Source organism: Grammomys surdaster, unplaced genomic scaffold (genome assembly GCF_004785775.1).
Source record: "Grammomys surdaster isolate TR1022 unplaced genomic scaffold, NIH_TR_1.0 1057, whole genome shotgun sequence".
Taxonomy (NCBI): domain Eukaryota; kingdom Metazoa; phylum Chordata; class Mammalia; order Rodentia; family Muridae; genus Grammomys; species Grammomys surdaster.
In genome coordinates this window covers 519,419-546,609 of record NW_021605476.1, presented here as the reverse complement: position 1 = coordinate 546,609, position 27,191 = coordinate 519,419, and the positions used below count along the sequence as shown (strand labels likewise).

Sequence of the window (27,191 nt, the reverse complement as noted above, 5' to 3'; positions counted from 1 at the left end):
ATTAAGGTTTAGATTGAGGTCTGTAATCCATTAGATGTTCATCAACTGATGAATGAATAAGGAAAATGGATCCTAGCTTCAAATCTTTTGTGTGTTTAATGTGGAGTATATGTGGAATCCAGGGAATAGAAATGGGGCCATAGCATGGAGGGGGTACATCAAGGGATGGGGGAATCATAGAGTCTAGGTAAAATGGAACTGAAGAGGGAATAATACTGGGGACAGAGAGATTCAACCAGGAAGTGGGGTGGTAGGGTGAGGAAATGAGGTGCTTTAGCAAGAATGAAGTGAAAAGGTTATGTGAAAACCTATGACTTTGTGACCTAAGTAAAAAATACATGAGGAGGAAGAGGAGAAAGAGGAGGAAGAAGAGGAAGAAGAGGAGAGGAGGAGGGGGCAGGTGGAGGAGAAGAAGGGGGAGAGGAAGAGGAGGAGTGCATGTGCTATGAAAGAACAGGACAAGAATACTGGAGGTTGAAGGTTTAAGGTTTATACTGGGGTCAGGGGAAAGGAGTGGGTAGGGGTGAGCTAATCAAAACTAAGGGTGTATAAAACAAAACACTTATGAAAATCCACCATTTTGTAAGCTAATTAAAAACTGTAATTTAATAAAAGGAAGTTAAACAGAGGTATCTTGCAATGGTACCTTGCAATCTTGCACCACTTTCCCAGAAGACATGGATTATTAAATAAAAATCTCAGTGCCTGTCATCAGAGACTTCTCTGCAATCTATTGGTCAGGGAAACCCTAAAATGACACAGGCTATTTGTTATTGCTCTTGGTTGCCCACCACAACTGGATAGTAAGACCTTATTGGTGAAGCTATAGCACACTTTGGTTGCGAGACATAGAGAAATCAATTTCAAACTGACCTGGGAACTCTCTCCCTGCTGACTGGCTTTCCTGATGCTGCTGGAAGATGTTTTGCAGACTGGTAGGAGAGAAAAGACATCCATGATCTTACCCAGTACTGGACCCTGCATGCTACAATACCAACCTGCTAGGCAAGATGTGCCCACTGGTACCATAATGACAGGACGGTTAGAGGGAGGTCCCCAGCTGCTCTCTGCTTGGATTTGAGACCTACTCCATAGGAGAAAATTCATGCCTAGCACTGTAAACCTGGTCAAAAGTCTTAGGCCTGGTGGGAAACCTACTACTGTTATTCTGCTAAATGGACATGCTGTTAACCTGCCTTAGAAATATTTATGATTGTATGCATGAATTCATGATGCCCTCAACCTTGACCATAGGTTCCTATGCAGTGAGTAGTGGTTAGTGCAAAAACGTCTAACTGTTCGAAGTCTCGAGATTAAGTGATTTTTTTTTTGAGTGCTCAGCCATAGATGGGACTCTGGAGGAGTGAAGTCTATCAACCTTCCCACAGCCCAAGGTTCAGGAAACAGGGCAGAAGGAGAGGCAGGAAGAATGTAAGAGCTGGAGGGTGGGGAGGAGTTCTGTGAAATTCTGTCTTCCTGGGGCTGTTGCACACATGAAATCAGAACAGTGTGGGGACCACTTCTAAAAGACTTTCATAAGTTCAAGCCAGTCAAAATGTCAGCATGGATAGGGAGAGGCCACCAAGAAACGCCTGGCTAAGCAGCTTCTAGTAGCTAATAGTTGCTGCTGGAAAGAGAGGCACTTTTCTTTGGAACATGGCCATTGGTAGGTTGCCCATGCAATGAATGGTCCCACCCCACACACACACTGAGATATAAGCAACATTAACTGGACTCCATGGGTTTATAAAAATAAAACAGACATGAAATAGGGAGAGAGAGGTGTTGGGGGAACCCATGGAGAGTCAGAGAAAGGAAGGGGGTGAACTCGATCAAAATACATTGAGTATGTGTACATTAGCAAAGAATAAAAGTTCAAGATATTTTTCAAATATGAACACATTTGTGTGGAGGATGGGGTAAGCACACCATAGCAAAGTCTGGAGGCTCAGAAGACAATGTGTTGAAACTGATTCTCTCTTCCTGCCATGTGGGTACCAGGGACTGGGCTCAAGTTGTCAGGCTTGGTGGCAAGCCCCCCTCCCTGATGAGTCATCTTGCTGGCTCCCTTGCCATTCATTGGAAGTGGATGATGCCGATGGAAATTAATGTGGAGAACTGAATGTCTTTGGCCTGGCTGCAGTGAGCGCTTCCCAGTTGTTCATGTGATCATCCCACTCTGTGTGCTGGGAATAGAGGAGTGTTGCCCTCAAAAGCAGCGCATGAGCCTACAGAGGATGGAGCTGGAGTCCTCGCTATTGGTAAGCCTGAACCTCTGAGAGCCTTTCCAGCCTGGTGAGGTTTTGTTTTTATGCCTTCAAAAGCCTTAGCTCAGGTTTCAGAAGTAGAGCTTTGCGGCATTAACTCACACCCATGGACTCAGCAGTTTCAAATTCATAAGTAATCCTCACAATCTCACAGAACCCGAGCCTAAAGCTCCATATTCTAATTGTTTCTGAGCACAACCTTTGTCATTCACTGAAAAGCCATACCTGCACATGAGAAAGGAAAAGGTTCATCTCTACATGTGACCTGGTCATAATTCAGCCACCGGTAGACCTGGCAGCCCTGTGTCTAACACAGATTGCGTGGTTAACAGATAGATAATGGGAATGGTCCAGATTCCCCTTCAGGAAAAGTCATGCCTTTCCTGTTCTTAGGGTGGAGATTAGGACCTACCTCTGCTGCAGAAAGCCACCTAGCCCTAGGTCTTACCCATCTGCGGACAGCCTGCATCTGCTCTGTGACTAAGTAGGACAGTGAGAATCCACCCAACCATTCTGGCCCGACAGAGGGAACTTTCTTTTCTTTTCTGGGGTCTTCCACTATAACCCAGGCTGGCCTGAAACTATTAAATAGCCCAGAAAACTCTGACGACAGCCACCCTGCCTCAGCCTCCTGAGTGTTGGGATTATAGGTGTGAGCTATCGTGCCAGGAAAGATACTTTGACAGGAAGTCCCGCCGTTCCCAGTTCCATGGTGAGCTGGCCAGGTTTTGCACAGTTGAATTCAGTTGGACAGATGCGGTAAAGTCTAACTTCTAGCTCTCACCCTTTCCTTTACAGGTGCTAATCTCTAAGAAACATCTTGCACCTCAGATTCCATCTTGACATCAACCTATGACAATTTGCTACAGTGAGCTATGTGAGGGCTCAGGGGAGAGGCTATGTCTGTTACAAACATGGAAAGGACAAAACAGTTGATGACAGGGGCATTGGAATGTCCACAACTGCAACCACGGGCAGCTTCGCTTCTTACAAAAAACCAAGCGATTCAAAGGTATAAAATACTGATCTGAATGTTAGGTGAAAGTCTGTGGAATCACCAATTCTTATTCCTAACTCCAGAGATATCCTTATTTAATACTGTCCCTTTGGGGTTCCAAAGCTGATTTCAAAGAAAATGGGAAGGCATGCTATATATTATGAATAACTACACTAGAAAACAAACAGGATATGATAGTTCATGCCCAGAATGCCAGCACTTGGGAGGCTGACACAAGAGAATTGCCAAGAGCTTGAGGCTACATATGAGTTACATAGGAACTACCAGATCAGGTAGAGGCATGCTGCGGGATAAACAACAAGAATAGGCCAGATGTTGTAGCGCATGCCTGTAATTCCAACACTGGGAATGTGGAGGCAGGAAGATCAGGAACTCAGGATCATGCCTAGCTGTGTAGCAAGATCTGGATATATGTGTATCTCAAACCGACCATATCAAGCTAGGGTCAATATCAGCCAACAGATACCTAGATGTTAGTCACAGGCTTGTTTTTCAGTATTCTTTATATATGCAGATGAAGTTGGTACATTCTGGAATTTAACACTCCTGGTTCATTTGAGAAGATGGTAGAAAAGCCAAGGTTAACCTTGGTGAAAGGAGAGGTCATCCAGAGTTTCTCTAGTGACTGCAAGTATCGGTGATAGAAAGTTATGTTTTAGTATGCCAATCTGTCATGTACCAACCTGTGTTCCTTACACTTGAAACTCCTCATAGCTTTCCAGTGCTTTTACAATAAGGACCCCAGCCCTAAAGGTTCCACCCATTTGGTCTGGCCTCCGATTCAGCTTCTGCCTCTTCCCTCCCCTCTCCCTGTTCTGAATTCTATCTATGCTGCAGCCATGCTGGCTTACACTTTCCTCAAATAAACCATTACACCGACTACTGTGGACCCCTGCATGCACTCTGCCTGAGAGCCCAGCCTTGTCCCAGCCTTGCTTGGCTTGGCAGCTGTTCTAGGCTTAGGTATTAGTTCTAAACAGAAAGCCTTTACCAACTCCATACCAGGTCTAGAACAGGACCCTCAGCCATGTGACTTTACAGAATTTCACTCCTCTGCCACAGCATTTATCACATAGTCTTGTCTAGAATTATACTCCCTTGGAGTTAGGTATTCTGGCACAAGCCTTTAATCCCAGCAGTCAAGATGCTGAGGCAGGAAGACAAGAGTTCAAGAACAATCTTGGCTGCATAATGAGACCCCCCCCTTGGGGGGCACGGGAAGTGGTGCATGCCTCGAATCCTAGCATCCAGGAGAAGCAAGAAAATCCAGAGTCATCTTCAGCAACACGGTGAGTTTGAGGCCAGATTGGACTACATGGAACCCTGTCTCTAAAATTAATTAATTGTTTCTATTAATTAGTAATATTAACAATGAGAGTTAAACTGAGGTTGAACGAAGGCTATACATAATGACAGCTTTCAAAGTGACTCCTCAATTACTGACGGGGGGGCGGGGGAAGCAGGCAACGGAAAGACAACAAAGCACAGAAGTCACAGCAGATCGCTGAGTCTTAGTAAAGATCAAAGCACCTAAGAACTTATATTACATAACATTATTCACTTCATAATCAGGGAAACATGCCATGGGACGAGCTGGAGACTATTTCTCAGTTTGATTTTATTCTCTGGAGACCTAATGTTAGCTAGATAAAATTCATTTTAGTGATACTATTTAACCTCTGAGGGAAAAAGTATCTGCTTTTTAATGGAAAAATTGTTCCTCATTGTGAAGGCAGCACATTGTATTCTTGGCTTCTTTGGTCTCCGGTGTGTATCTTTCTGTACCTCCACCATATCTTGAATCTCCTGTGTCAATAAAGAAAGCCAGACTGATAGCTAAATTTTTTGAAATTAATAAGTAGAAAGTACCAGCCCACCCAGAAGAGATCCAGGCAGGTCACACTGTGTAAATGCATCTGCCTCTCAAGAAATCTCAAGAGGCTTAGGAATCAGCAGATGAGGGCCTCACAGAATCAATCTCAAAGTCAGAATAACTCAAGCAAAAACTCAAGTTTTAAAAGTTTCTGAGGCACTTAAAAGTTCAGTTTTAGGCCATTAGGACATCTCAGGACAAATGCATTTGTCACTGGATCTGAAAAGCTGTGTTCCATTTCTGAGACTCACATACTGGAAGGAAAGAACCATGTCTGGCAAGATGTCTTTTGGCTTCAATATATATGCTATGGAACAGGTCCACTTCAACATATACACCCAGATAGATAGATAGATAGATAGATAGATAGATAGATAGATAGATAGATAGATAGAAAGAATTATAAGAATTTTGAAAGTGCAGTTCTCAGAAAGCATCAGCATCAACATATTTCTACTTGGCACAGATCTGAGCTATGAGAGGAAAATGATGGGGACCCTGTACCTTTACCATACTGTGATGAAACTTAAAGAGTATGGCATGCCTCAAAACCATAGAGATCCATGTCCATGGGTTCACATAACCCATAGTAACAACACTAAGCAGAAGCTGCCATAAGCCAAGAACTTTACAAGCACTTTCTCATGAAACCTTAACAGTCTCGGGCTCTTTTGAGAGGGTTAGTTAAGATACCTAAAGTCCCGGTTCAAAGGTAGTTTCTCTATCTGATTCCAAAACCCATGTTCATGTTCACTGAACCAGTGAGACTCGCAGAGGTCAGGGAGAGGGAACACTTGGCCTTGACAAGGAAATAGCAACATGGGATTATAAGTCAGTGAAGGAATAAGGTGTTGCTGGTGATAAGAGGGTCACAGACAGGAGACAGAGGGAAAGTAGGAAAGAGAACAGGGAAAGACACCTGGTTAGAGACACCATGAGGGGTACAAATGAGGGTAGCCCTCAGACAGGTGATAGTCTCATGACCACTCTTCCCTGCATGGGAAGGCTGAGGAAGTGTCTCACAGAAAGAAGCCAGCCTTCTCTTTACCCTTCTTCCACCTCTCTCTTTGCTCCAGTGTCCAGGTGCTCCACCCACTCTTCCTACTAGGTGGCCATGACACAAGCCTTTAGAGTCCCAGATGGATGCCAGGAGGGGCAGCTTCCTGGCTCAGGAGATTCCAGGGAATCCTCATCTCCATTCTGTCTCCAGCAGTGGTCCTGACTTCAAAGAAGAAGTACATTTCAGGCTAACACTACACTTTCCAACACTGGAAACCAGCCTCGCAAGGAAGGTGAAGCACCAGCTCCATGGCGTATGAACATGGTAAGCTCATGGTAAGCGCCATTAGCACCACACATACCTGTTCTTAGAAAGGTCACTCACAACTTTTCACTCACTCATCCAGCCACTCGCCAGAAAGATAATTATCAAATACCCATTCTGACTAATTTACCTGTTGGGACAACAAGGACCAACAAATCTGTCCCTTGACCTCTGGAATCTTATGTTGTGTTCCTAATGACAGGTTGTCTATCACAGCTGTAATGAATGATAGGATAAAGAAAAGCTGGGGAGGATAATGATGCTTCCTCTGTGTGTACTGATTATCCCGCTCACTCCTGTATCTTCAATGCTCACCACAGAGGCCGACATATAGGAAGAGCTCAGTTAAGGGTTACTGAATTAAGTAGAGAGCCCATGGGTGCTAAGCCCCAACTCTGTCTCTCTGTGCTTTCTCTCTGAGTCCAATCCTTGCATGGATTAGAGAGGATGGATATACAACAATTCTTCCAACAGGATCTAATACTGTTGAGATGAGAGGAATTGGAAAGAGTTATTGATACTGCTGTCATCCCCTCCAGGTATCACATTTGGACCCTTCCTGCTTTCTAAATTACATCTCTTGTAGCTGCTCTTCTAAAAATACTCAAGTTGGTTGGCGTTTCTACGGAAACCCAAAGATCTGAACCTGCACTCAGGACTGTGGTTAAGATGGAGCCTCAGTCGTCTTGTGCTTCTCCAAAGGCTTTGCCATAGCTCACCCTGAAAAATACGTCTGATCCAAACAAACCCCATCTTCTCTCTTTCGGTGGGGAGGCTATCAGCATGAACTAGATGGAGGAAGATACGAAGCTCCACGGTTCCCTTGTCCTCGGCCCCACCCCTCTCATGATCTAGTCTTTCCCCAGGACTGCCTCAAACAGCTGTGGCTCCCAGACTAGAAGAGCTAAAGGCTCCTTCACCTTGACTACTGCAGGTGAGCTGGCTGCAGAGAGCCACTGTCTCTTTGGGCTATCTGACTGTGGCAGCAGCATTATTGGCCTCTACTTGAATCCTCTCATCTGACCAGGACGGCCTGAAAGTCCTGGATTTCTAGGGAAGTAGTGCTATTCTGAGAGAAGCTGACAAAGAATGAAGAGGTCTTCTCAAGAGGCTCTGAGGTGACTCAATTCAAGAGATGGTGGTTGTGGGAGAGGGTTTTGAGACAGGGGTCTCACTATCACTGAGTTATCCAGTCTGGCCTCAAAGTTAGGATGCTGCTGCTTTAGCCTCCAGAGTGCTGAACACTGACTCTTGAGGCAGAGCAGGCACCTGAACTTAGAGGAAAGTGAGGCTGTTGGTTGTGAAAATGAAACGGTCAATGTAACCTAAAGAAGTTTCCAGTCCTGAGCAGTCTCTGCAGCCCCTCAGCTGAAAAGAACTTCAATATGTTTCCAGAAATGTGCTTAGAATATCTCAGGTAGGGACTGGAGGGCTGGGTCAGTGGTTAAAAGCATTGGCTGCTCTTCCAAAGTACCTAGGTTCAATTCCCATCATCTACATGGAGGCTGAGAACTCCTTCATTCTGATACCTTCCTTCTGGCCTCTGTGGGCACTGGGCACACAGCTAGTATACATACATACACAGAGACAAAACATCCATACAGATAAAATAAAATAATAAATACATAAAATAAAATACATGCCTGTAGTCCCAGCACTCAGGAGGCTGAAGCAAGAGTGAGTTCAAGACCAGTTTGAGTTATGTAGTGAAATCCTGTGTGGCTCTAGCTACACAGGATTTGCAATAGCCTAACTATTGCAAAACTCTAGCTTTGATCTCCAGCAGGGGTGGGGAGAGGCGGCTGAGAAACACCACCAGGGACCACACCACTCCCAGATGTCTGGCGGCTAGCTTTGGAACCAGGTCTCCAAAATCCTTTTCCTTATTCTTCTGCCTCTCTGGTTTGAGTCTTAAGGGAAAGTTCTTAACTTAGTCCTAGAAGTCGTCTTTGGGATGATCCCTGCTTGCTAAGCCGACCTGGCTTTTCTGGTTCCGATGGGTAACTTGTTACACTTCTGATGCCAACCATCTCCCACAGTCTCCACTGTCCCCCGTTCTGGGAAAGATCTCTTAGGGTCTTCCCTGGGTACACCGAGGCCTTGAGGAGGAGTGATGGGGCAGCCTGGGCCTGGGCCCAAGCAGCAGACCTCCCAAGAACAGGGCGTTTGGGCATGCTTATGGTTTTCTCCAAAGATGACGGGAGGGAGAAGAGGGTGGAATCTAGAAACTTCTCAGGCTTTAAGAATTCCTGCCCTCCCCCTCAGTCTGACCCTGACTATGCCTGTCTGGGCCCTGGCAATGCCCACGGGCAGGACAGCAAGAAAAGGAAGGGAGGCCTGTTTGCTATTTGCTTGGTCTCCCCTCCTCCGCACTTGTCTCCTCTGGCTTCTCACCCCCTTGCTGCCGCCTGTCCCTCTGGGCTTCTGGGGCGCCACCACTACTGTCCCCAACCCGCTTCGCCAGACGGGTCTAAAACACAGCTTGACTCACGGCTCTGCCACCAGCCCACGGCTCCTGCGAAGTTATAAAACCTGCCACTGCGGGAGGAGGCACAGTGCTGCCCTGAGTCGTCCGGCCTGAGCACGCAGACATGACCCGAGCCGCAGCAGAGCGAGGCCAAGGGGCTACAGGCTGGGGGCTGCGTGGCGCCCTGGTGGCCGTAGCGCTGCTGTCTGCGCTGAACGCCGCGGCCACCGTGTTCGTGCTGTGCCAGTGGCGCGGGCTGAGCGCGGCGCTGCGGGCGCTGGAGGCGCAACGCGGCCGGGAGCAGCGCGAGGACGGCGCCCTACGCGCCTTTCTGGCCGAATTGAGCCTTGCGCCGGCCCGGGTCCCCGAATCATCCCAGGACCCCATGAGCGCGGCGCGCAACAAGCGCAGCCACAGCGGCGAGCCTGCATCACACATCCGTGCTGAGAGCCAGGACATGATGATGATGATGACCTACTCCATGGTGCCGGTAGGCAGGGGCTCCTCCCCATGGCGCCCCCGTTAGGCTGGGCAGCGGGAGGTAATGGGAGCTAGGTTACCCTGGCCAGGGGAACCTAAGAGTTAAGCAAGCTGCTTAACTCTTTTGAGATCAATCTTTTCATCTACAGGGACCAGAGCAGGGCAAGTCTTCACTTCTGACATCTTTTGAGTCTGCAGGTAAATGAAGGGCGTGAGCAGCATTAAGAGTCGTTCCCAACTTTTGACAAAAGTTTTCTGGGTGTGAACTGACACCCCCGCGCCCCCCCCCCCCCCAGCAACAGCTCGCTGTGGCAGTCTCTGAAACCAAAGAGGTGACTTTTCTTCAACCAAGGAGTCCTTTGCCTGGCACAATCTAGTGGTTAGTTAGGCTTTCCATCTGGCCTGAGCTCATCCCTGTAAGACTACAACCAAACTTCCCACCTATATGCTGGAAGTTGTTCATGGCTCTCAAGCTGTTCCAAATAGGAGGAATTGATCCCGTGTAACTTTTATTAGCATGCGAATATGCACTGACGAGGCCAAAGCTCTTAATGTGGGGCCTGTGGGTTGCTTCACACGTTCAGAAGAATGGAAAGCCAGAACTGCTGGTGTGTGAGCATTCTCATACAATGCAACATGTGCATCCAGGAAAGTTCCAGCATTAAAATTCTTTATTTTTTCTGTTAAACACCCACCCTTTCCTCCCTTTCCCCCTCCCTCCTTCCCTTCCTTCCTTTCTCCATCCTTCCTTCCTTCCTTCCTTTCTTCCTTTGACAGTTTCATGTAACCTAGGATGGCCTTCAACTAGCTGTGTAGCCAAGGGTGACCTTGGACTTCAGCTCTTCCCCCGCCTTGGTGCCAGGATTACCAGCGTGTCCCACAATACCCCTGGGCCTCTCCACATTCTCTAAGCTATTCTATTGCACATTCCCTTCCTGAGATTTGAGAAACACTACTCTAAAGGAAAGACTTTTAAAGGAAAATCTCCTTTCTTCCAGTTTTCAGGTGTTCCGCTTTGGCTGATTTGCGTCCAGTGGTTCTTTTACAGCTACCTCAGGTCACATCCCCGTGCTCTTTCCAGTTCCCATTCCCCTTCCGTCCGTTCCAATAGCCATGGTCTTATTTCACTTTATAACTAGAACATGTCCAACTGTCCCCCCAAGCCCAGTCCGCCATACTTTGGAATCCTGTATATTTGGAGAGAAGTCTACTTTAAACATTTGCTGCCATTAAAGAAGCTCTCAGAGAGCATGCGTGAGCTCAACGGCTTTTAGGACTTCAAGCACCACACACTGCAAACACCTACTTTGAGAAAGGTCAAGCTTTCCATTTCTGGTTCCACAGTTTTACTCAAGTAAACATCTTAAAAATCAACCCTAAGCAGAAATTTCAGAAACTACAGCTTCTGTAAGATGAAGAGGCTTTGCTAGGGGAATTCTGGGGCACTCTCTTAGCCCTTCACTCAGCATTTTAAGGTTTTTTTTTAAACCTTCCAAGAGTGACAACACTTTATACCTTTAATCCTGCTTTTAAAGTAGATGGTTTGGATCCAAATTGCAACCTATTCAGTCACTAACACAAGAGAATGAGCCCATTCCCAGGTCACTCTGAACACCTGCTGCTGTTACAGATTAGCCCAGAAACTGCAGCTAGCAGCTAGCAGCACCCGCTGATCTCACATCTACAGTGAGTGTGTTGTGACCTTTTTGTGTCACCGAGGGAGATGCAGCAAGAGGAGAATACAGCGATCACAGTGACGAGTGTCGTCTTCATGGAAGTAGTCCAGGTGCCATGCATACTCTAAGAACACCGCAACTCTACCGTGCACAGAAGTGTCCTGGGAATGTTGTGCAGTGCAGGTTTTGATTCATACGGTTTAGGACAGTGCTTCTCAATCCTCCTAGTGCTGCAAACCCTTAATGCAGTTCCTCATGCTGTGGTGACCCCCAACCACAGAATTATTTTGTTGTTACTTCACAACTGTAATTATACTCCTGTTATGAATCGTAATGTAAATATCTGATATGGGGTCCCCTATGGGTGTCATAATCCAGAGGTTAAGAACCGCTGGTCTAAGGTATGAAATTTGCATGGCTAACAAGTATCCAACAATACCAGTGCTGCAGGTTTCAGGGTCACACTTTGAGTAAGGAGGTCCTAGAACCCTAGAGTCATCAGAGAAACCTGAAACCTTATCGGTGCCTGAATCCACCCTAGATATTATTCCAAGTGGACCAGTCTGAAGCGTGGCCTGGGACTGAGAACTCACTTACTGGCAGACAGGAGGTTGAGATATGAGATCCTGAGGATAGTCAGGTATCTGGGTTAAATGCTTCCAGTTCTCACCAGGTCTTGCTTTAAGCAATGGAGCCAATTTCACTGCTGAAATGCCTTTGTTTGTTTGTTTGTTTGTTTGTTTTGCTTTATTGTAGCAATACACTTCTTATCGTCACGAATTTTCTCTTCAAGAAACCAATTTATTAAAAATCAATCTCAAGTAGACTTGTTAAATCTTAGGAAGTCTTAATAATTAAGAGAAGACTCTAGAATAAATCATGGAGGTAGACATGTCTGCCTCTTATGACTAAAGTACCTGTCCACCCCCAGGGCCTTTTTCTATAGTATCAGATCTTGAACTAGTGTAAGATCCGTGGACCATCCCAGGACCTTATGCTCAGACTCTGTGTTGGAGATCTAAGGACAAGAAGCAAGCTCTACACAGATTAATGCCAGTATTTTCAGATAACCTTTCAGAGTGATCTGTTTATCCAAGACGAGCTTCCTTGTGGGTTGACTCTGTGTTTTTGGCTAAAATGAAAAGCATACTGCTCAGCATGAGCATTCTGAGCTGCACACTCCAGTGGTAGCTGTGTAAATGACTTTGCTTTTGTTTGTTCATTTGTTTGTTTGTTTGTCTGTTTGTTTTTTGGGTTTTTTTTGGGGGGGGGGGTTAAATCAGTAATTACCCCTGAAGTACAGGTAATTTGACATAGACAAGCTTATTAAAGATTTTTTAAAGCAAGTGAATGTTTTGTAGGAAAGGTGTTGAGTGGGACAGTAGGCACAGCTTGGGGAGCACTTGCCAAAAAGGGAAGAAGGGATGCGAAGGGAAGGATGAGCATTGACCTACCTCCTCCTATCCTGTAGGGGGCACTGCTGCCTTGTTTCTCTCTCACACACACAACCTTTTGTATCTTCTCTTCCAGCTTCTCTTCCACTTCTTCCTTCTCTCCACGTGCATCCCTCTCCCCCTGCCCCTCCCTCTCCTCCTATCTCTTCTTTCTTTATATCTTACCTTTACTGATACCCTGGTACCTTTGCTCTGTTATCTTTTCTGACCCCAAATCTAGAGCATCCAGAAGAACTTTCATTAAAAACAAAAATCAAAGTAGCATACAAAACCTGCAATTCACCAAGGCTGCTGAATATATCTCCATAGCAATTGTTAGCCGTGGGTACCAAGCACACTCCTACATCTAAAATGTTCAAAAGAATGGAGACTTCTCTATTAAGAAAGCTACTTTTTTTATTTTAAAGTAAATCCAAATAATTTTTTCAAGGAAAATAAGTATAATTAAATAACTTTCTGGTACTACAAAGGGCATTTGATAGAGTTTAAGACCTACACCAGATTGTTAATTTAGAGAGGATTGTACCATGTCATAGACTAGCTTTGAGAACTCCCTCTATCTGCCCGAGTCTCCTAATTACTGAGATTACCATACCTAGCTCTTTGTTTAATTTTCTACATATTTTTTAAAAATTTTATTTCATGTATGTAGGTGTTTTGCCTGCATGCATGTCCTTGTGATGGTTTTGGATCCTCCAGAACTGGAGGTATAGACAGTTGTGAGCCATCATGCTCAAAACTAGGGTTCTCTGGAAGAGAGGCCAGTGGTCTCAACCATCTTATTTTGCTTTGTAGACCAGGGCAGCCTCCACCTCAATTCAAAGATTCACCTGCCTCTGCCTCCCAAGTGCTGGGATTGAAGCCATGTGACACTGTCACCAATTTTCTATAATTTTAAAGGTTTATTTTATGTTATACACTTTACCTGCATGTATGTGTGTATACCACGTGTATGGCTGGGAATCAAAAGAAGGCTTCAGATCACCTGAGAATAGAGTTACAGAAAGTTGTGAGCCACCATCTAGGTGCTGGAAACCCAACCAGGGTCCCACCGAGTGTTCTTAAACACTGACCCATCGCTCTGCTACTTTTTAAAGTATTACATTATAATGCAAATCAATAGATGCTATCTTGACAAGGTAACATATAAATGAGACTCTTACCTTCATAACCAGCTTCTCACTTACTAGCACTCATCCTAAAAGCGCTAGCTACTATCACCATGGCTCAGTTTGTCTTAGGATTAGCCAGAGAAACTAGACAAAGGAAAGTAGTCGAATATGTGTTAAGAAGTGAAGGTCTGGCTCTCATTAGATTATATTATTCTATACCTGGAAACCCCAAGAAAAATTGCTGATAACCTACTGATATAAACAATAACAGAACTCCGTGGGAAGTAAGACATTAAAGTATCATTCCACTCTCTCATTCCCCTGCACACACCCAGTACCTCCCAACCTTACCACTTGCCCTCTTCTGTTTTTCTTTTGTAACACACTGAGTTCAGGAAGCGCTTCCTGCTACAATGTTAACTGATCCCGTTGGCTTGATCTTGTGCAGGTAACTGTAGCTGCAGAGAGATCATGGATACAAAGGACATAGCATGTTCAGAAGGCAGCATTCATAGCTCTACTTAGCATAGGTCTCAAACTGGGAACAAATGGCTGAGGCTTCTATTAAACGTATCAAAGCATATTCTGGCTGCAGGGTTCTTCCAGCCTGCAGAGAGGTTCCTCCCCGTTACAGAGCCCCTTACTCAGTACTCTCCAGCACGGAGGCTGGGCTGCCCTTCCTTCAGCTGCTCTTCCCTATATAATCCAGCCATTTTGTATGAGTGTTTTGCCCACCTGTATGTCTGTTCGCCACGCATGTGCCTGGGACCCACAAGTCAGAAGAAGGCATTGCACCCCCTAAAACTGAAATTACCATGTGAGTGCTGGGAATCAAACCTGGGTCCTTGGCAAGAACAAGTGCTCTTACCCACTGAGCCGTCTCTGCAGACCCAGTTATCTTTTCTATCATTTGCCATGACTAGGTTATAAAAGTCTGATGTCACACTGTGCAGAGGACACTGAAGGTAAATATCCAGGCTCTTGCTCCACAGCCCTTGAGGAAATCAATTTGACAAATCTAGAAAAACTAAGAATACATTTCCTCTTTGACCCTGCAGTCTCATTTATGAAATCATATCTTGCATAACAGACTGTCAGGCCCATGAGTGACAAGTTTTGAGACACTAGCTGCAGAACCTCTGTGAATACAAAAGGCTGTGGTGACCGCGTTCATGAATCTTGTAAGAAGCTCATCCACAGCACTGATAGGCAGCAGTGTAACAAGAATGAGGAGATTCTCTGTCTGCTTGAGCTAATCCCTGTGATACATTCCAAGCAGAGGAAATGAGGCAGAGAAAAGTGTGTGCTGTTTTACCCTGTACTTAAGAAAATGGAAAGTAAACAGGAAAAAATTTTACAGAGGGTAAAAATGATCTATTCATTATTATGTATATATTGTTTCTGAGAATGTAATTGAATTACCCTTTTCTTAATGTGGATGAAAGGCCCGAAAAGCCCAGGTAACTTGGATGTCGCCCTTGAGCACATCAGCCGCCATGACAACTCTAGGTTCTTAATTCATTTTCTGCTCTTATAACAAAGCATCCAGTATCAGGTAGTGTGTAATAATACAACTTTATTGGCTCATAGTTCTGAAATCTTGGCAGTCCAGGAACATGGTGCTGGATCCAAAGGACTCTCCTGATGAATCATCTGTGGCTGAGCACCACAAGCCAACACGAAGTTGTTAGTTCAGGTCTCTTTTTCTTATAAGGATGTTGATGCAGTCATGAGAACTCCCCTCATTTGATCCTAATCACCTTCCAAAGTCCCCACTTCCAAATACAAGTAACATGAATTTGAAGGGTCGGTCCCCATCATATGGCTTCACTGCAGCGTACGCCCTGACCAAGGCATACAGCAAATGCTCTTGCTGATGGCAGCCACGTAAGAATCAGAGCCCATTCTTCATTGTTTTCAGGAGATGTAAAAACATCTGACTTTTCAGAGCAAGAAAGAGTAGGAGAAAGGGAGGAAGGATGGAGGGAGGAAGAAGGGGAGGGAGGGAGAGAGGATAGGAAGGGAAAGGAGAGAGAGAGAGAGAGAGAGAGAGAGAGAGAGAGAGAGAGAGAGAGAAGGGAGCTGGTTGGAAGAATTTTGACTAAAGAACATTCACATTGCTTGAGACCATCTTAGGACATACAGTGTCCTAAGTGTAACCTTTGTGCCTCAGGTGGTTTTAAACAAACTTGATTTAGTTAACGTGATTATAGCTTTGATATTTACAAGCCTGTTTCAGAATACCTGAGGGGGGGTAATCACTAACAGGGTTGTGAGAATTAAAGTAGAAGTGATTTCTGGCAGTTGGTTTGTTTCAGCTTGATTTATTTTATTTTTAAGTGTGTGTGTGTGTGTGTGTGTGTGTGTGTGTGTGTGTATAGGTTTTATGTGCATGTTGAGTGCAGGTGCCCACAGAGGTCAGAAGAAGAAGGTGTCAGACCCTAACATTTCCAGTGCATAGCGTTATTGAAGTTTGCTGACTCTATGCTTACTGTCATCCCTGGGGAAGTGCTGGGGTTGGTGAATCCAAGCTGCTAAGTCAGCATTGTTCCCTGACTGCAAGACAGAGCCACTGTGAAGGTATGGCTGCATTCAGGAGGCAGAGCCTAAGCTGAGCCAAGCTACTGCCTTCCCAAACTAGGAGCAGTCAATATTGAGACAGATTCTAAGCACCCCCTAGCCCCAAATGTCTGCCATCTTCTGATTCAGTTCTGTTCAATTGGAGGGGATAACAGATACCTCAAGAGCTCCTGTCATAAGGAAAGGACAGGATAGGAGATTAGCCTGATACAAGAACATACAAAAGAAGGCAGCCAGAATAAAAAGCCTTTGGGGTGGCATCTGTCCCTGGCATGGCAGGGCAGTGTTCTGAGAGCAAACCTGGCATTATGTGAGTTGTTCGGATGTCAGGAGCTGTCCTAGGGGTTAATGGTGGAGTGAGAACATGAAGTAACATCTCTGCTAGGATCTTGCCTGTTGGTCTTGGTATTTTGAGCACACACACCCCCAATAAATCTAGCTGTGCCTTAGGTAATGCTAGTATGCAGAGGAAGACAGAAGAGCTGACCCTTTCAGTACAGCCTTCAGATCCTTCTTCATGAACACCTAACTTTGCATATGCACTAAGAAAATACAAGGTGCTGAGACACTTCATTCTATTGTATCCATCAATTCCACAGCTAGAGATGCAATCCAATCCAGCACACAAAGGTCCCCCCCCCCGCCGCCTCAGTTGCTATCCACTTTACTGTGTCTATGTGTTATGTGCACGTGTTGTGTGCATGCACATGTATATGGACATATGTGAGAACCAGCGGATGCTGTCAGGCATGTTTCTCTGTCACTCCCTACCCCTGATTCTCTTAAAGACAGGGTCTCTCTCTGAACTAGAAGCTAGCTGTTTTAGCTAAGCTGGCTAGCCGGTAAGCATTAGGGATTCTTCTGCCTCCACTGCCCCTGCCCTGTACCATGCTGGATTACAGGCACACTGCTACGCCCAGCTTTCTGTAGGTACTGAGGATCCAAATTCAGATTCACCTTTGTTCAACAGTCACATCACCAACTAGCTCTCCAGCTTGTTCATTTTCCTTTCTTTTTTGAGTTAGGTCTCATGTAACAAAGCTGGTCTTCCAGCTTAAATAGCTGAGGGTGGCCTTGAACTTTGTGATCCACCTGCTTCTGCCTCTGAAATACTAGTATTACAGACATGTGTCACCATACCTGGCTGAAAATAATTGCTTTTAATATTAAATTTATAGGGTTTTTTTTTCTTGTCACTATTCACTTAGACATGGTTTCAGGTATATAAAAGGATATAAACACTTTATATGCAAATACTGTGCCATCTTACACAGATACCCTGTAAGAGCATCTGTGGATTTGGTGGTAGGTCTGCTGACAGCATCTGTGGGACAGTTATATAAAATTGCCACTGTCATCTAAGGACATATGGAAGAAAATAGTGGGTCAGGGCTAAACATCTGGAGCCATGAAAATAGGGAAATGGTGTTGACCAAATGAACGGCAGGAAGCCATGTGGACTTGTTCCCACAGAGCTATTAAAAGGACCTTAATGAAGTCTACCTCATGGTTGGTCTAGTCTCTTGTCAGCCAAAGCAGCAGAGGCGGTGAATACTGCCTTCCAGAGCCCATTGAATCATCTCTTCTTGCCTTTACCCCCACCATTTCCAACTCAAAGACACATAAATCCTAAAAAGTGCCTGTTCACCCCAGAGAGACAACAAGCCCACAGATCAGCCCACCCAGAACTATACTACCTCACAGGCCGAGGATGCTTGACAAGGGAGTCTTTGTCAAAGGATGAGTTCTCAGCCCACAGATTCTCCCAGGGCTGTTGTCTCAAGATCTCTCTGTGATGGGCTTTGGCTCCCTGCTGTGATGTCAGCTTCCATGTACCCACCCATAATTTGAGCAATACAGCATCCTTCTTTCACTGTTAGGTCCCTGTCCAAACTGTATGCCTAAATGATCCCTGAAGTATATAGGAATGAACACAGTGGACATAGAAGTCAAGTGGATTTTCAGCTGGGTAGCTGGGTAACTGTGGGCATCTTTGATGTCTGCAAGCTTCAGTGTTCTCATCTGTAATGCCTGCCTCAGGCAGTTTCTAGGAACTTCGAAAATAATATAAGAGCAGAACCCAGTATCAGAGTCAGGACATCAGTAAGTTGTAATTTTAAATCCCTGGGCTGGGGATGAAATTCAGTGGTAGAGTCAAGCATGTGAAAAGCCTATGTTCAATTCAATTCCCAGGACCACAAACAAGCCAAAAACAGGCACTGTCTTAGTCTATCGAGGGGCCTGTAACAAATTACCGGAGTCTGGGTTCTTTTAAACAACAGAAATTTACTTCTCAAGCCTGGAGTAATGGAGAAGTCTAGGTTCTACATGCCAGCATACTCAGTGTCTCGTAGACCATATTCCAGGTCACAGGTGACACCCTCTTGTGGGTCTCCCTTTTCCTCTGGGGGTTGTTGGTCACTGGCCCATGAGGGCATAGGTAGCAGAAGTGGTGATCAGGGTTTGGACAGCAGTGAGTGTGATGAAAGGACTTCCAGAGACTGCTTCAGTGAGAGAGCTCTACTTTATGGTTAGAGTATATATGGGCTCTTAGAGCTATGGATGCAAAGAGCTGATTGGTCATAATACAGTACCTAGTTATCAAATGGCAGGAAGACCTTATATGCAGCACTTACAGGAAGCTCCATGCGGGGTCATCCACCAGACAAGATCAGACACCTGCGTTTAGAGACACTATCCAGATAAGGTTGGGCAAAGAAGGGGGACCTCTGCTGAGAAAGAGAGTCTTCCATTTTGTACCAAACTCGGAGGGCTATCCATACATGGTGGACCATGACCTTAATAGCAGGGTCTTCCAACACCCTCAAAAGACAGAAGAAATACTTCCTGAGTCCTCACTTTTGAATCATTACTGGACGCAGGAGCACACACCTTTAATCCCATCACTCAAAAGGCAGAGGCAGGCAGATATCCGAGTTGGAGATTTAGCTGGTCTAACAGAGTGAGTTTCCAGGACATCCGGGGCTACATAATGAGATTCCATCTCAAACGGAAAAACAAAACACCCATTTTTTTTAAATAAGGACATTTTTTTTAACCTCACGACATTGTGCTTTTGTGTCCTCATTGCCCCCATGCCAACTACAGTGGCTTCTATCATTTCCTAATGCTAGCACATTGCTTCTTTCTTTCTTTCTTTCTTTCTTTTTTTTTTTTTTTGGCTTTTTTTTTTTTTTTTCCGTGACAGGGTTTCTCTGTATAGCCCTGGCTGTCCTGGAACTCACTCTGTAGATCAGGCTGGCCTCGAACTCAGAAATCCGCCTGCCTCTGCCTCCCAAGTGCTGGGATTAAAGGCGTGCACCACCACTGTCCGGCTACATTGCTTCACCGTAACAACTGGAAGGCAGGAGATAGAAAAACGGCCTTAGTGTGATATAATTGTGAGCCCTCTTGTCCTGAGCTCTGAGTTTACTATCTGCTCCCAAATTCCTTCTGCATTCCAGGTGCCTGTATTCTACTTTTATCAGCTGCTACTTTGGGAAACTCTGTGGCCTCAAGAAGCTTAGATTGCCATCAAAATAACCCATCCTCATGTCACTCACAGTACAACAGGGGATAAGGGATAAGCTAAATGGTAGATGTTTGCCTAGCATGCAAAAGGCCCTGGTTCCATCCCCAGAACCACCTAAAATAAGCAAATAAATAAATAGCAAATCAGAATTAACCTTCATATGGCAGCAAGACAGACTTCTTCAAGGTGCAGGACTTTCTGGCTACCCACCCTTCTGTGTGACACAGTGACAGGTGGAATACCTCTGAATGCCGCTGTTATTTTTTTTTTCCTGTTTGTCTCTTCTACTATTAGCTTCTGCTAGTTCCTATTACTAGCATTCAAAAAACAAACAAACAAAAGAATTCATGCTTTCATTTGGAAAATCTAGAAAATCTGAAGGGAATACAGTGAAATAAGTACTTCTTAAAAAGGAGAATAACTTCTTTCCTGAGGGTCTTGTGTACCCCAGGATATGATTGGTTACTAAGAAGGCAGTTACCAGAATAGTAGTCATTGAAAGAACACACTTAAGTAGTTTAATTTTTTTTTCTAAGACTTTTTTTTCTTCTACATTCCTCATGGCCCTCATCCCACCCCCACCATCAAAAAAGAATCCTTGGCTAAATCTAGTTGACATTCAAGCTTAATTTACTCGCATTTTATCTGCAGGCTAAAGGTCATGTTGTGAGAAAGAAGCTGAAGCTTTTAGGTTGTGATTCTGCCACCAAGAAAAAAGAGCATTTTTCCAAGCTCATTAGTTGCTTTTATGTAAATCTTTGAGTTGTAACAGCTCTGCATCTTAAGTAGATATAATTTACTTCTAGTTTAAAGTTCAGGACACAATTTTCTTTACTGAAAGGTAAAGTTAAAACAAAAAGACTGGCTGAAGCTCATTCAAAATGCAATTTGTGAAGTTTGTTCTGAATGCAAATGTCTTCATTTGCTGCTGAGAAAGTTTCATGTGTTTGCTGAACTGCTGAGGACTTTGGAACTTCTCGGCTCTAGCCAAGACCTGGAGAGGGCCAGGAGTGTGGATGGGTGAGTGTGCCCAAGGTACAATGCTGAGCAGAGGCTCCAAAACAGTAACTCCGCAGTGATGGGTACAGTCTAGAATCTCGTTCACCAGAAGAAGAAAAAAATGCCCTCTCCCTTTCAAAGATACCAGTATAAAAAACAATCTCTGAAGAAGAAGATTGTTGAAAGGAAATCTCTTACAGTCATGAGGATGGGACCCATCAGGAAGAGAGGAGCTCTGAGACAACATGGACCCGCTGACAGAGCACACACTAGCGTGTGCAGGAGCTCCAAGTTTAAGCTCTAACAATGAAAGAAATCACTGCCATTACAAAAGAACAGTTTTATGACTCTGGGCAAGGAGGAGGGGAATATGTTTAAAGTGTAGTGACTTGAACATCTAGGGACTGGCTGACAACAGGGAGAGAGGAGGAGCCTGGTCAGGCACCGCCCAAACTGGAGACCGTGAGCCTGAGAAATGAAATCAAGGTTGACTGGCTAGGTTAGAAGAAGCTTTTAATCTCCACTGTTAAGAATGAGGCCATCGAGCAATTAGATACTGCTGGAGTCCCTTTATCAGTGGAAGTCATAAAGGAAGCTGGCTTCCCAGGAAGAGAGATCTGTGGTCGGAGGGGTGTGGATGGGCTCAAAGCAGGAAGAAGGTTAGGAAGTTATTACATTAATCTAGGCAAGAAAAGACTTGTTTGTGGTCAGGATGGTAGCATTAGAGTGGAGAGGAAAATCTACAGTGTGGCTACCAAAAAATCTACCAAAAACTGGCTAGACAGAAGGAAAAGGAGTCACTTCTCCAGATCTAGTCAGGGGTCTGAGGGCATCAAAGACAAATGAGAAAGGACAGAAGTGGATTGGTTCAGAAATGGGAGGATACTGGGCATGCTTGCTGACTGAATATGACCTGCAAAAAGGAGAAACCTGTGTAAGGAAGTACTCAGGGAAAAGAGAACAGCTTAATCCTGGGGAGAACTCTTTCCCATGAGAAAGATCTTTACAAATCTAAAAGTTATCTCAGAGGAAGGGGAAACTGACAGGTATATGTCTCAGGTTCAATCCCCAGCATATACCACACAAACGGCTAAATATCAATCAAATGGCAGAATTCTGTATGACCTGAACCTCCACTAAGAACATAATAACTGGGATCGGATGGTGCCTTCACCCTGACTACCGAGCTAGCTGTGTGACCTTCAGCAGGTCCTTCAGCCTCCGAAGCAGCGGTTCTCAACTGTGGGTTAGGCCTCTTTGGAGGCCTAACAACCCTTACACAGGGGTCATATATCAGATATCCTGCATATCAGATATTTACATTATGATTCATAACAATAGCAAAATTATAGTTATGAAATAGCAACAAAATAATTTTATAGTTGTGGGAGGGTTCACCACAACATGAGGAACTTTATTAAAGGGTCACCATTAGGAAGGTTGAGAACCAGTACTCTGAAGACAATTACAGAAATACATAACCTGTAAGTTAACAGGATTCAATTATATAACCCATGCAAGACCATAGGTGCTTCCTGGAAGTCACTGTCTATTTTGTCTCTTATTTAAAAGGAAAGTAAGTTTTAGCTTCACCAATCTCTTCATCAGTGTTTCTCTTTAAGTAGATATGTTTCTGCCTTATTCTGGTTTTCTCAGTAGTTTCTTTTTCTTTGTTTTACAAGATTGTTTTGAGTAAGAATTCTAGATTGAAATTTGTGTGTGGAGGGGCGCACATGTTGTGTGTATATAGCTTGGGAGCGGTGTGCTTGTGAAGGGAGTGCTAGGCCCTCAATTCTCCTCTTCCCCTCCCACCCCAGCAACACAACAAACACAAACAGACAAACAAAAAGAAAACTGGAGTCTCACTTGCATTTAAAAAAAAAACATTTATTTTTTTTGTGAGTACCCTGTCACTCTTTTCAGACACACCAAAAGAGGACATCAGATCCCATTACAGATGGCTATAAGCAACCATGTGGTTGCTGTGAATTGAACTCAGGACTTCTGGAAGAGCAGTCAATGCTCTTAACCACTGAGCCATCTCTCCAGCACCCCCTTCCCCACTGGACACTTACATTGCTCTGGAGCACACAAGCAGACATAGTGCCCCAGCACCTGGGGACTGAGACAGGAAGATTTTGACTTCAAGGCCAGTCTGAGTGCTAGAGAAAGACTATGCTATTCGTAAAGAAAGTCTTCAGTTTAAGCAAAAGACCATGCTTTGGGGTGTGACTCCTTACACTCCAGCAGCACCAATGTTACTTCCCATGAGGAAAGCGTGGTGTAAGTGAGGACAGGTACATGCCTTTCCCAGATGATTCCAGTCCCTATCAGGAAGAGCCATGCTGCAGAGCTGACAGCCATCTAGGAGAAGGAGGATTCCCTTGGGTTCTTAGGGATCCCAAGCAGAATGAAGGACAAGAAGAGGGCCAGGCTCACTTGCCTGGGCCCCACTGGTTTTCTTACAGGACTAAGACTCAGCACTGGCTGGGACCTAGACCTCAGAGTTGCACTATTGAGCCTTAGGCCAGCTCCATCAGATCACAATAGAATTTCAAGAGCTTAGTATGAATATGGAAAACAGTTCACAGGCTAAGAGACTTCATATCAAAAAAATTGCACAGTATCAGTTTTATAACACTTCTACCACAGTTTTAAAACAAAGAAATGTTCTGACCCCCCTCACTCTCTTGAGAGTGTGTGTGTGCACATGCATGTGTGCACACATGTGCATGTGTGTGTGTATGTGTGTGTGCGTGCATGTGCATGTGCATGCATGTGTGTGTCTTCCCCCCTAAAGTGGCCTGAACTTGCAGTCCTACCTTCACCTCCTGCCTGCAGATTACAGGTGAGCATCACCACACAGTTACACATTCTCTTTGAAGGCTTATCTGCAACTGCTTTGTTTAATTTCGTAAGCTCTTGCTGCCAAGGACAGAGTACTTTGTATTTCTGTTTAAAGTTAGGTTTGGGGAGGAAGAAGAAAGGAAGGCTTCAGTTTCGGTTAGGTGCCTACAGGTGGCTGGCCTTGAGTTTTGTTTTGTTTTGTTTTGTTTCGTTTTTTAATTTTTAAACAAAGGCAAACTGCATGTTCCTTTTGGGATTGCAAATTTTCCTCACACAGTGGAAGAGTCTGCCTTTCTTGGCTGAGTCCAGATTATCTGACCACAACCTCAGACCTCTGGGTAGTCTTTCGTCATCTGTGGTTTGAACCACCAGTAAGAAACATTCTTGGAGTCTCTGGTCTCCAGCCCAAAGGGTCTGATAATGACAGGCTAATTATCAGATGCTGGGAGCTTTTGTTAGGTCATTTACATGTTCATCATAGTAATTTAAACAATTAAGAACAGTCCTAAGGAATGGCCATCGTCCAAGAGACATAGGACTAAGCTATGTTTATTGGCTTTTTATTTTGGGGGTTGAGGCAGAATCCAATGTAGTTCAGGCTGTTGGAATTAGGGTGTGCTCCAGTCTGGTTTTGTACAGTTCTAGGAATGGAATCCAAGGTTCTTACAAAGTAGGCAAGCACTCTACCAACTAAGCTATATCTCCACCCCCCCAAGAGGGGCTGAGCTCAATTTAAACACTATTCCACTGAGCAAAGAGAAGGTACACATGGGAGAACTTCAGAGACACCCTGACAGGGCCCATTGTGGTGCTGTGTGGCTATTATTTGCTTTCTCACTTAACAGTACACCAAAGCCACTTTTCTAGAAAACATTCTGAACCATCACATTGTTTTGTCACAACAAGTCATCGATATGAAACCTGTGACATTGAGTCATTTACCTCATCTTGCTACAAAAGCCATGTTGCAATGAAAATTCCAGAAATTCTTATATATTTTCCCTACCAGGAGCATGGGGTGACTAATTTTGTAAATATAACTTTGTACACAAACAACGTAGCATTGATAATAGTAAGTGCTTCCAAGATAAAACAAAAACCAGGCAAGGCCACTGGAGGATCGGATTGGTCCTTTCACCCAGGAGTTAGGGAGAGCCTGACAAGAGCCTTCCTTCAGTTGGGGCCAACAAAAAGCTGTGGCGTGCCAGCACGACTTGCCCAGGGCAATGGCCTCCGTGGGCGGGGCTGGGGGGGAACTGGACAGGGATGTAGACACAGCCTGCTTAACACCCCCAGGATATTCAAAGGCCTCTTCCACTTCTACACCCTGAAATCCTAAATCAAAACCTAAGAAGCATTCTATACCAATATGACTCTTGAGTTTGACAATCTAGGTTTTGTGACTTTTGATTCTTAATCATTGTGATGGTGATGGTGGTGGTGGTGGTAGTGGTGTGTATGCATGTGTGTTGGGGGAGTCACTTCTGGCTTTATGACTGCACATTTTCATACAGAATGTTTCATTTCAAATACAGTTACGTGGTGCCTAAGTTTATTAAGAGAATATTTCTAAGAAGATTAAAACAATTTCCTATAAAACATGTAAATTGGCACTCAGCTTATAAATGAAGCCAACAGGTCAGGAAATGAAAACTCCCTCCCCACAGTTTCCAGCTGTGCCTGTCCCAGACCAGTAATGAGTGTCAGGAAGAAAGGCTCATTTTCCCTATTGATGCTTGGCTGTGGCAAACCAGCTTCTGCTGTGATCCCCCAGGCAACAGATGAATCATTGTGAAGTCTTTTCTGGTCCGTTCAATGGGTAATTATATATTTTTTAAAGACAATAAATTTTGTCGTGGTGCAGCTGATTACATTCATTTATAAAAATAACTAAAATGCAGTGAATCCATGGGGGTGGGGGTCTGGTCATGTTAAGATAATTATCAAAGCCATTATAGAGTACAGTGGGCCTGGAGTTGAGCCTCACCCCTCCCCCATTCCCCAGCAGGCTGTGTGCCCTGAGTAGACAGGGGCACTATTAGAAATGAGCACTGCCCGGTACGCTTCAGTTCAGAGAGTTGCTGGGCAGCGGAGGCACCTGAGACATTTCCAAGGTATTAGTTGGTTTCTAGATCTTATCCTACAGTAGAATACATCATCCCCGCCCCTGGCATCCACAGGGGATTCATTCTACATCCCTTCTTAGATACCAGACTTACAAGATACTCAAATCCCTTTGTATTAAATAGTGTAGCATCTGAATGTAATCTATGCACATTTTCTGGTCTACTTTAAATCACCTCTGGATTGCTTAGAATCCCTAATACAGTATAAATGCTGTGCACATAATTGTGGTGTCATTTAGAGCATGACAAAAGAACATATTCAGTACAAGCATGAGTCTTCTTCAGCCTGTAGTTAGCTGAATTTATGAGTGCAGATAAGAAGCACCCACTTGTATTTCCCGCACAGTTGAGTTTTACTATATTTATGTAAATATGTGATGTGCACTCCTTAGCTCACAAACCTCTTTAGATAGCACTCGACAAATATTGTTGACACACACACAAATACAACATGAGTTTCCCTCTGGATCCCCTAACAAATGGACCTATCCAACATAAGAAACTAAATCACCTTTTCTTCCAGCCAAATACTATCTTTTAAAAGCGATTTTGAGTTTTTTGGATTTGTTTGTTTTGTTTTATTTTTCACTTTCAATTATGTGTATCTAAATGTATCTGGATGTATACGTGTACCTGAGTCCAGAGGCCTGCTGAGCCAGAAGGAGATTTTGGATGCCCTGGATCTGGAATTGTAGGCAGTAAGTATGGGAACTGGACTTCAGTCCTCCCAAGAGTAGCAGGTGCTCACAATCACTGAGCCTTCCTTCCAGACCAGAACACTAAAAGTAACTGAAGTGAAGGCACAATCCATGAAGAAAACATTACATGACATGATGAGCTTGGGACAGTTTCTTCCACCTGGTCCTCCACCTCCATCTCACATGATGTTCCCCCCAACACACACACCTATGGCATCTTAAATGGACCAGTGTAGAATCGTACTAAAGCTTTTGTCCACGCACCGCTGCCTTACATAAACCAAAGCATGTCCTCTGGTCTGCATTTTATCCATATGTCAGACCTGAGGTCATCACCCTTGGTTCTGGGGAACAGAGAAGAGAAGGCTAGGTCATGAGTTTATCGAAAGGTAGACATCAAGCTTGGCCCTTGTGGTGGTGATTGTGACCCAACAGGCAGTTAGTTATCCAGTGAGCCGACAGTGTCCCATGGTCTGAGGAACAGGACAGTGAGGAGTACTTTCAATGAGTTGACTCAGGCCTCCAGGCAGGTTGATGGATTACTAGCGTGTTGAAAAGTTAAACACCTCCTCGATGCTTCCTGACCTGGTCAGTGAAGGCATGCTCAGTATTCAGGGGCACATAGCAAGCTTTGCAGATGTTGGGAGCCTGCCATTCATCATAGTGAAAACTGGATTTCCCAGGGATCCCCTCTGTCTTCTCAGAGGCTAAAGGAAATCACTCATATCAAATATACAC

At 44.6% G+C, this 27,191-nt stretch overlaps 1 protein-coding gene across 1 annotated transcript in view; it reads left to right on the top strand.

Annotated features, from left to right (window-relative positions):
• Nucleotides 1-8,900: 8,900 nt before the first annotated feature.
• The window catches only part of Gldn (gliomedin), a 47,822-nt gene continuing 29,531 nt past the window's right edge, over nt 8,901-27,191 (top strand). Inside the window, exon 1 of the mRNA XM_028783339.1 lies at nt 8,901-9,439. Coding sequence (XP_028639172.1) covers nt 9,074-9,439 — 366 coding nt within the window. The 5' untranslated portion in view covers nt 8,901-9,073. The remainder of the gene's footprint in view (nt 9,440-27,191) is intronic.